The 11,619-nt window shown below is 33.6% G+C and overlaps 1 protein-coding gene across 1 annotated transcript; it reads right to left on the bottom strand.

Moving 5' to 3' along the window:
* Positions 1-1,413: 1,413 nt before the first annotated feature.
* LOC129962156 (uncharacterized) lies at positions 1,414-8,467 on the bottom strand. Its single transcript, XM_056075894.1, has 4 exons — positions 8,119-8,467; positions 6,754-7,830; positions 5,212-6,684; positions 1,414-1,472 (listed from the first exon to the last, which is right to left on the bottom strand). Exons 1-4 carry the CDS (start codon positions 8,465-8,467, stop codon positions 1,414-1,416), a joined length of 2,958 nt encoding a protein of 985 aa, XP_055931869.1.
* Between the last annotated feature and the right edge of the window lie 3,152 nt (positions 8,468-11,619).

Below are 11,619 nucleotides of genomic sequence, written 5' to 3'. Positions count from 1 at the left end.
TTCAAAAAACAATGACAGTTTTTTAAAAAAGATTTAAATTTAATTATTTTTCGCGTTTGAATGAAAGCCTAACAATTAATAAATTGTACAAAGTAAATTAACTCTTTATCTTTACTTATAATAAAGATGAATGTATATTTACACTTTGGCGCTCTACAGGCTAGGTTGTTTGACCTGGCGCTACCAAACATGGATCATACATACGGAGTGGAAATGTGCATTTCGAAGCAATGTTTTTGAAATTTTAACTAGACATTCAATTAATTAAAAATTGAAAATTTTTGGCTTATTCCCAGGATAATATAAAATATTACAGCACAAAAATGAAATCCTATTTTTGATATGACTAAGAGAAATCTATGTAGCATCCGAGTCAGAAGTATGATTTAACGGCATTACAAGTGACAGCTTGTCTACTTGGGGAGCATTCAAATGAATTTGGAACTTATTAGCTCTTCGGTTGGGGTAAGAACTTGAAAAATTCCAACAACTATTTAAACTTGAGACACATGTCCATACTAGAGTTTTTGAATAATGGAGTTTAATTACTTAGCGACCGCCCCCCTCCCAAAAAAGCCTAGAATCTTTAACCTTCTTCCATTTATTCCTAATTCTAAATTGCTTGACTTTAGAGTGGACAGCGGTGGCTGGGTTGTAAGATCACGGCCTCGCAGCTGGAGGGCCATAGGTTTGGATCCGACTCAACCGAAAAGCAGCCATGCAAGCATATCCGACGCACGCCAAATCGTCGTTGCCAAATAGGCCCATGCTGCCAAAGGGATGCGGAAGTTCAGCCCAGGCGCCGTCCTCGTCATCTGACCATGGTTTAAAATTAGCTCTAGTTCTGTTTTAAAACGGGACGTTAATATAACTAAACGAAGTCTGACATTAGCCTACTAGACTATTGGTAGGATACATACGTAGTCCTCCAGCCACAATAAATCATTTTTCATTTTATATGGATTTATTTATTGTCTTTTGTAAGGACATGGGATGTTTTCATAATTTGTTATAGGATTAAATATGCAAAACTGAGCTATTAACCTGTATATGCCGCTACTACACGATATATCAAACCTTGACTCACATTTTTGATACAACGTTTGAATCAAATGATTATGGAGGCGCAGAGATTAGGATTTCTGCTGAACGGTATGGTGAAGATTTGATCCATTTAAATTTGAACCAACGTTTGGCGATTTGAGTTAACCAACTGATGGTCGAAGAAGAAGTTGATGCTGCCACAAGAATGGTACTGTTTGGATCCAAAAAAAAAAAAAATGTCTTGCTGACGGCGGTAAAATGACTCAAGCCTTGTAGCTGTTCGCCCAAATGAGTGAATGGCATGCCATGAATTTTCAGATTTCTTTTGTCTCGGGTATAAGAGATCGAAAATAGAAGGAACATCTTCCATCACGATTTGGCATTTGACATTGGCAGCTTGTAGGAAGGAGTTCCATCACTCGTTATATCTTTAATTAATTTAATTAATTATATCTTATAATACATATATCTTTAATTTATTCATAACAAACTACAGCTCTAGTTTTATTGATTTGAATGCTGAAATTCTATTTTTGTTAAAGAAATTCTCTAAAACAGAGTTTGGTATTAGCAATGTATATCTTAAATAATCGATGTACTCATAAAGCTTAAAGGGAATTATAGAAAGCGGAATTATTATGGATGTACTGGCATTTCACGAAACCGTTCAATTTCTTTTCTCATATTTCTATTATGTAGAGTAAATTGCCATTATTATCTACAGAAAGACACTTAAAAAGATTCACTTCTAATGAATAAAGTAAAATATGGATGGCTGTATATATATTTTTTAAAAGTAGTTTAGAAAAATAATGGAAAACAGTATCAGGTTTACCTATTAAGAAATGGTAAATACAAGAAGATAATGAGAGGAAGGTACAATTGGAAATTTAATTCCGGATGACAATTTGCTATATTTGTTACATACCTTTAGTATATTGTAACATTTTCCGTTTCCCAGTACATTTACAGCCAGCTGTGTCGTCGCTGTTAATTACTAAACTCCTCGAGATAGCCAGATGGTGGATCTTTTCACCTGGGTGGTCTGGCATCTGTTCATTAGCGACTACAGTGAAAGACCACATGTAGGGATTCCTCGTCCAAGAGATATTGGTAGTACCTTCAAAGAGAAAGGGGTGTCCAAACATCTGGAGGCTAAATGTTTCTCATTGTGAAAAATGCTTCACTGAAAAGACCTTCCCACGACCGACTGGCGCCGCTGAGAGAGCATATTGCTGAACCCTGATTGGCCGAAAGAGAGCTCAAATGACCAATGTAAATTAAGAGGCGGAGATTGTCACCGAAATAAAGTGCGGAGATTTTTTTTTAGGGGAGAGAAGAAACGAATTGGAGGTGACTGTTGGACTACGCCCACGAGTTCGGAGTTCGTGAACTAACTGAGTTTCCAGAAACCCTTCGACTTCGACTGTTGTATCTCCTACTACAGGTGTAAATAACTAATTATTTAACCAAAATTAGAAAAAGTTGTTCTTTTGTATATATAGGGCTGTAAAATAAAGAATTGTCTGGAAATTCTGCTTCGTTATTTGATCAGTCTAGATCAAGAGATAACAATATTAAGTGGAAAAAAGGCTTAATTAGGAGAAAATAGCTTTAAAACTTTTGGGACAGCTTTTGTACTAGTAAATTGTCACAAACGTTCATTGACATACCATTAAGGTTGTTAAATCACTGGTTAACAAATCAGGCAGACCTCCGTTAAGAATGAAAATTGAAATTTTTTTCATAATTATAAAATTAAATTAAAAGAATATTATAATTATGAAATAATTGAAAATGTTTTCTTTAATATGTGATTTTTTTTATGCACACATTTTCATTCGCTTTATACTTTAATTATAATTAAAATTTAATCTTTGAACATTAAAATAATTATAGATATAACTTTAATAGTGTCAATTATTAAATGTAATTACCCGTATCATAAAAATTTATTCTTTATTTGTAAATTTATTCTATATTTATTAGAATTCAATTACATGTAAAAGTCAGATTGATAGTTATAATAAAATCGTTATAAACAAAATATAGTTTGAAATCTTTCACAATCAATAATGAAGGTTGTTCAGAAAAGCAGTTTCTTTATTGAATATCATACTAAGTATTCTATTTTCATTGAATTCTGTAATTTAATACCTGCTTTCTGTTGTTTCCTACCAATAAGTCGAGAGCATCTACTTGCGTGTTTAATAAATCAAGTTTCATTCTGTAATTTTGTCAATAGATATGTTGTTAAGAGCCAGATTGAATAATTTGTAAAAAATCGAATGATATTTATAATAAAACAATTCAAAAACAAAAAATATTTCGGAATGTTCTTCAATAAATACTGAAGACTGTCCATAAGTGCAACGTTTCTATGTATCTCTTAAAAACTAAACTACATTGTCGGCGCTGCCGAGCTTTTTTAATTCTTATTTCTCATCAGAAAAATTAATAAGGCAAAGACTGCCCTTTTAGTAAATAAATGTAAACGAAAATAATTGGCCTGACACCATATTTAAATTTTTTGATAACATTTAATTGACGTAGGACGAAACATAACATATAAGAACACTATTACAAAATTTAGTACGTTAACATCATAGAACTTTCCAACATCCATCTCTCTCCTCTCCCGGCCGCGTCTCTCCCGCCGTCCTTCTTTTCCACCCTCTTCCCTTCAGTTCGTTTTCTGGTTCTAATCATCCGCAGCGCCCTCACACGCCGTCCCTAAGAGAAAAACTGGTCTTCAAACGGCAAAAGTTTTTCTCTGATTCCTTTGGACAAAGTTAATAACATATAAAGAAAAATAACTAAACGAAATAAGAACATCTCATCCACATATTGAAATAACAATGAATGCTCCGAATATATATATATGAAAAATAATTAAACGAAATATGAACATAGCATACACATATTAAATAAAAATGAATACATATACTGAAAACAATTAAACACAATAAGAATATAGCGTACATATGTTGAAATAAAAACTGAACAAAACATACATTAACACAATGGATATTGAGAACTAATTTTAACAAGAAAAAGAACTAATGTTTAGTTTGTAGACGAGATAAAGCATCAGCGTCTTTGTTTAAGATTCCAGGACGATGAGTAATTTTGTAACTCCATCGTTGCAAAGCCAATGCCCACCTAGTTAATTTAGGGCTTTTTGGAGTTTTTTCAATTAAGTATTTTAATGGATTATGATCAGTTACGATTTCTACCGTAGTTCCATGCAACCATTTATCAAATTTTTTAAATCCAAACAAAATAGCATAAGCTTCCTTTTCAATAGTTGACCAATTTTTTTGAGTTTTGTTAATTTTTGGCTTACAAATGCGATGGGTTTATAATTTCCCTTTCCATCTTTTTGGGTTAGACAACAACCAACTGCATAGTCAGAAGCGTCTGAGTGAATTTCGAAAGGTTTACCAAAATCAGGGGCATTTAACGCTGTCGCCTCACATAAAGCTTTCTTCAATCTAAAAAACGATTCTTCTTCGCGTTTTCCCCAATTTACATCTCCTGATTTTTTCCCTTTGGTTAGTTCAGTTAGAGGGGTTGCAATTTCCGCATAATTAGGAATATATGATCGATAAAAACCCATTAGTCCTAACACAGATCTTACTTCCTTTTTCGTCTTTGGCCTTTCTAGTCGCTTTATTGCCGCAATTTTTTCCTCGTCTGGTGCATGTTTACCTCCTCCTATCTTATGGCCTAAAAATTGTAGTTCTCGGGCCGCGAAAGTGCATTTTTTAAATTTTACAGAAAACCCTGTCTTTTCTAATTCCTGCAATACCTTTCTCAGATGAATTAAATGTTCGCTCCATGTTTTGGAGTACACTATTATATCGTCAATGTAAGCTTGAGCATAACTAGAATGGTTTCGAAGAACACTATTCATTATTTTTTGGAATGTACCCGATGCTCCCGACAGACCAAAAGGCATGACCTTCCACTGATATACTCCGTTATGAGTGGAAAAAGCTGTTAAAATTTTGTTCTCATCATTCATTTTAATTTGGTAATATCCCTTTAGCAAATCTAGACAAGATAACCACTGAGCCATCCCCGCAGTAAAAACTAATTCTTGTGTATCTTTCATGGGGTAATTAGGAACTTTTGTTACAGCATTAAGGGCTCTATAGTCAATACACATTCGAATGGATGCGTCCTTCTTTGCCACACATACTATAGGATATGTAATGTCTGCATTCGAAGGTTCAATCAAGTGTAAGTCCAACAGTTCTTTCACTTGTCTGTCCACCTCTGCTCTATAAGACATTGGAACACTGTAGGAATGCGGTTTCCGTCTAGTAATATTGGGCAAAAGTTCAATCACGTGCTCCTCGATTGCAACTGGTTGCACTGGTCTTTTGAATAAGGGTTCAAATTCTTTTAATAATTTCTCCAATTCTGTCTGCTGCGTAGTTGATAAGTCAGGTGAGGCTACGGATTTTACTTCCTGCCAAAAGGAGTCTTCTTTCAATGGAGTATTTTCGATGTCACCAAATTCTTCTTCCCCTTTAAATATGACGTTCACACTTCCGGAGCTAGCAATAAATTCTCTCATTTTATTTTGATGCACATGCCTCAGACTACCATCAGGCATCTTCACTAAAAATGAATGTTCATTCTTTCGTGATTCGATGGTACATGGACCTTGCCATCTAGCTAAAAGCTTGTTTCTAGAATCAGGTAATAGAACAATTACCTTGTCTCCTGGATTAAAGACTTTCTTCGTAGACCTCAAATTGTAATAACGAGCCATTCTTTCTTGCTGTACTGTTGAAATCAATTTTGCTTTCTCAGCTGCGTCTTCTAGCTGCTTCTTAAGCTTTTCCATGTAAAGAGGTACTGGAGTAGTATCCAACTGCAAACCCTCTTTATCTGCCACCCAAGTGTTCCTCAGAATAGATAAGGGTCCTTCTGGTTTTCGTCCATATAACAACTGAAAAGGTGCTACGCCGGTCGTGCTGTTGGGGACTTCTCGATAGGCCCACAAAATGAATGGCTCTTCCAAAATGACATGATGTAGCATGTGCTTTAACGTCTGATTAAATCTTTCTACCAGCCCATTCGACTCTGGATGCAATGGTGTCGAAAATCTTGGGCTGGATCCCATTCTTTTTTCAAACTCTTGTGTCAAACTAGCATTGAAATTAGTCCCATTGTCTGATGCTATTATATTAGGTACACCTGTCCGCATGAAGATGGTTAACAGTGCTTCACATGTAGCTTTGGAAGTTAGACTGGTCAGTGGTACTGCCTCAGCCCATCTCGTGTGTTGGTCAACTAGACATAATATATATCTGTGACCTTTTGCACTTGGCGGATCTATAGGTCCAATGATATCGATGTTTACAACTTGGAACGGCAATTCTGGTCTTGCCACAGGAGTAATTGGTACTCTGTCCTTTTGATTTATTCGCCTTGTCAACTGACACTCTTTGCACTGTTGACAAAAAGCTCTGACATCTTTGGATATTCCATGCCAGTAAAAAGAATACCTTATTCTTTCAGCAGTTTTTCTTGCGCCCATGTGACCTCCAAATACCGAACAGTGAGCTAAATTTAGAACTTCAAGTCTACGCTTCTTAGGCAAAACTAGCTGGGCAACGGACTCCCCTAAAACTTTTTCTTTGTGAAACAAAAATTTATTATGGAAATAATATCCTCCGGACTTTTCATTTGCACATTTTCTAGCATATTCCAAATCTGGACAATCCACTTGATCTTTAAGAAATTCGTCCGACCTTGATAGTTCTTTAGCATTCTTTTCTGAATTTTCCACAGATAATGCCCTTATTTCTTCACTTCCCAAGACTGGGTTGTCATCACTTGTTTCATCGATGATTTCTCTATCTTGAATTGTCTTCAGTTCTGTGTCCTTTTCGGAAATATCAACGAAATAATTTTCTTGAACACCCTGCAACTTGTCCCTTATTTCTGGGGGCAACAGTACATCATCCACCAGAGTAGGAGCAACTGCACACAGCACTTCTTGGTGAATCATGTTCCCGTCCTCGCCAACGATGACACCCATTGGAATATTGACAAGAGAACATTTCTCTGCTGGACCAAAAATGCCTTTTATATAAATTGAAGCCTTATCTTCAATAGGAAAATCAGTCAATATATCTCTTCTGACTACGGTTATTTCAGTACCAGAATCAATTAAAGCTGTTGCAGGCTTTCCATTCACACTTATACGTATCTTTTCTAGATTACAAAGACCTTTATCAAGAGAAGGTCGTCTGTGAGACATCACTTTAGCCACTACTGCCGTTTCCTTAGTTACCGGTTCTGGGTCCACGACAGTTTTGTGAACATTAGCCTTTCTTCTACTATCTTGATCTGAGTTCGTCTTTAAAAGTTTGGGACAGAACTTCTTTACGTGGCCATCCACTCCACAGAAATAGCAGGTAAACTTTGGAGGGTTTTTCGGTTCGCATCTATTCCGTGTGAAACCTTTATCTTGCTTCATCTGTTTAGGACTATTATTATAGTCTCTGTTATCACGGCTAAAGGCGTTATTTCTAACATTTACTTGTTGATGTCCCTTGGGATTTGGATTCGATGGTCTCCGATAAGTTTTTCGAATACACTCGTACTCGTCTAGCTTGTCTGCTAAATCTTGGGGTTTGACTAATGTCCCCCACACATCAACAAAATGGTCACGAACCTCTTGTGGAACTCTCTTCTTTACTTGATCCGTAATGATCAAATCTTTCAGTCCCTCCAAATCTGTGACATTCAAAGCACTTATCCAGCCTTGAAAGTAATTTGTAACTTCATAAATGAAATCTTTCCAACTCTTCTCTGGATTTCTTTGGTGCTGAACAAATTTCTGCCGAAAACCTTCAGCATTCAATTTAAACTTCTTCATCAAGATTTCCTTCACATGTTCAAAATTAAAAAATTCTTCTGCTGGAATTCTTGCGATCAGTTCCACTATCTCTGCAGGCATGAGAGGTATTAAACATGACACCCAGTTTTCCTCATCAATTTTCAACCTCTTGACTTGTCTCTCAAACAATGACATATATAAGACAATGTCACATTCTTTTTCGTCGAATTTTGGCATGGACTTGGAAATTTCAATCTGCGGATTGATATGAAATTGTCTACCACTAGCTGAACTAGCATTAGCTGCAGCCATTCCTGCTTCTATTTTTTTCTTTTCCAATTCAAATTCCATTTCCATCTGTAACTTCGACTTACTCTCTTGTTCCTTTCTTGTGGAGATTATTGTTTCTAGTAAAGTTTTGACAAATTCTTCTTCATATACCTGACTGCCAGTGATTAATGTTTTTAGCCCATATACTGTCATATCAGATTTCGGTTCCTCCCCCATTTCAGTTGCCAACACTATAAGATCACACTTGATACCCTTTGCCAAAAACGCCATTATTAAATAATAATTCTGACCCGAAAATAGAAATTTACCCCGTTTCTTTTGAATTATACAAATACTTTTTTGTTGTTTTAAAAACGCGCAACAAGAATTCTGTTACTGCGGAGATACTCTTTACAATATTGAAAAAAAAAAAAACTCAAATGAAAATAAAGTAAAATAATGATAATTGCTAACAATATTATCTTGATAATTTTTAAATTCATAAAACTTAATTTAACAATCTAAAATGCAAGTACATGTTCCAAACAATTTCTGTTTTCTTTGAAAACATTTCTTAAAATATTAAACATAAAATGGTTTATGCACTTGCGACAAACTTTTTATAATGTAACACAAATTAACTTTTAACAACTTTTGTTGTTGTTCTATTTCACAACAATAAAATATAATCTCTAATACAACACTCCCTTTATACTTATATCAATAAAAAAAGAAAATGCAAAAGTAATAAATCTTCCATTAATAAAGATCATTCATATTAAAATATTAAACCAGAATTATTTATTTGAGCTATAGTCCAATGTTACGAAACAATAACTGAAAGAATTTAGTACATAAACAATCAAAAAATGAATGCTTTCCCGAATAACAGCAAATAGTATTAATTCTAAGAAATATCCTTTTAATAAAAAAAAAACCACACAAATGGCATAAATTAGATGATAAAAAAAAACCCATAAATCTACTCTTTCCATTTACTTATTTCTTGTTTTCTTTTTTTTTTTTAATTGCCGTCAACAGGATTCATAAAACAAGAATGATTTATCCGGAACACCGGAAATGCGTATATCAATCAGAAAAGTATTATTTTTAAAATATCTTTCGTTCGGAATCGAAACGAAAGTGTTACTGGTAATTATTTTTCAACTAAAATACAGAATTATCAAGCACAAAATTCAATTAAACATATCACTTATTTACTAGAATACAGAATAATCAAGCATAAAATTCAATTAAACATATCACTTATTTAAGACAACAATCAAAATAAATTCTTTAATGTCCAGAATATCTGAAAAAAGAACATAAATATCAAAACAAGTGAAACAAAAACTCGTAGAGCTTATTATTGTATTTTCCAAGAATTAATTCCTTGCAATGTTTATGGAACAATTACTTTATTATATATTTAAAAAAATATATCAAAAGAACAACAATTTTATTCTTATAAAAAAATTATTATAAAATGCTATACAATTATTTATGACAGCATTCACCCTTTCCAAACGAAACGATAGTGTCAACAGTTGTTCAGCTCATTTCTTGATAGAAATAAATTTTTAACACAGCATGTTTTAGTTTTATTTCTCTAAAAGGTACAATAATCAACTTTCTTTTTTTTTCTCTCTCTTTATTTTACTGACGTAAACTATATTTAATCATCGTAACCACTGACGCGGTATTATCACTGACGTAACAAATAAAATGGCAAGTTCCTGGCGGAACAAAGTATAAACTATAATAAATTAATACTTATTTGTGCTGTAAAGATATATTACCAACATGTTAGAAGGTGACACAACATGCAGAATTTAGAAATCTGGATATCACTGGCGTGATACAACTTATATTCCTGACGGAACAAAATCACTGACGTGATACAACAAATTATATTCCTAAAGGAACAAAATCACTGGCGTGATACAACTTATATTCCTGACGGAACAAAACTATATCTTTACATGCGCACCAAATCAGTAAACATTTAGCTTACCTGAGTTCCTTTAGCTACTGCCGTAAGTTCCCTGATCACATACCTGGATTCGTTGGGTTACCTCGATTTCCTTCTGGATTAACAGAAAAGATAATAAGCACCTTCATTAATCCAGATCCCGTTCGCTGCCACCAAGATGTCGGCGCTGCCGAGCTTTTTTAATTCTTATTTCTCATCAGAAAAATTAATAAGGCAAAGACTGCCCTTTTAGTAAATAAATGTAAACGAAAATAATTGGCCTGACACCATATTTAAATTTTTTGATAACATTTAATTGACGTAGGACGAAACATAACATATAAGAACACTATTACAAAATTTAGTACGTTAACATCATAGAACTTTCCAACATCCATCTCTCTCCTCTCTCGGCCGCGTCTCTCCCGCCGTCCTTCTTTTCCACCCTCTTCCCTTCAGTTCGTTTTCTGGTTCTAATCATCCGCAGCGCCCTCACATACATATTCTGTTTTCTATGTATTCAGTAATTTAATACCTGCTTTCTGTTATCTGCTGCCACTAATTAAAATCGAGACCATCTGTTCATACGTTTAATAAATCATGAATTTTTCTTCTGAATTTCGGGGATAAACATGTTTTCATAGAGTCAAAATGAATAATTTTTATGTATTAAAATCCAATAATTAAAAACTTATAATGGTTTTGAGATGAAAATAGTAATTTAATTTATTATTTATTAACCATAAAAATATTTTTATAATTATTTTACTATTTAAAATTAATTCAAGTATCACACAGATTAATATTTATTTTTTGCATATAAAAAGTTCTAATACATTGATTTTAATTCATTTATAAATTTATTAGTCCCATTACAAATTGTAAGTTTAATTTCAAATAATTTTGAAAAAATGGCACTTGGGATAGTGAGACCCAATTTCTAAACTTGTAAACAAACGCGTTCTAAACCATGTTACTGTGCCATTCAATGGTTGTTAAAAATTATAAATATATAAGCTGTTCCGAAAGTCTACCTGTTATTTTCTAGGAATTGAAATTTAATATTTCAGTGAGTGAAAATAATTAAAATATTCCTAATCTCGTGTTCTCGATGTCTCCTAAAGTGACGCTATCAATATATTATATATAATTTCCAAACGAATCAACAAACAGCAAAACTAGTGGAATAATCTAGGAAGTCGAGAATGAATCTTAGAGTTGAATTATTATTTGTGAAAGTGGAGGAATAGTGTTCACATGAATTACTGGATTAAATATGATACCACTTTCAAAGAAATGGGCATATTTGTTCCCAAATGTCAGTGTAAAGCATTATATATTCCAAAATATTTTAAAAGCTCTTTAGTATTATTACGTAATTAAGACCTTACTTATGTACTTAAGATCGTACCTGTACTTAAGAGCATCAAAGAATTTTATGTATTTGATGTGAAATTAACGTAACATATAT

This window comes from Argiope bruennichi, chromosome 2 (assembly GCF_947563725.1).
Source record: "Argiope bruennichi chromosome 2, qqArgBrue1.1, whole genome shotgun sequence".
Taxonomy (NCBI): Eukaryota; Metazoa; Arthropoda; class Arachnida; order Araneae; family Araneidae; genus Argiope; species Argiope bruennichi.
The sequence above is the reverse complement of the archived record's forward strand: the minus strand, read 5'-3'. Positions and strand labels throughout refer to the sequence as shown.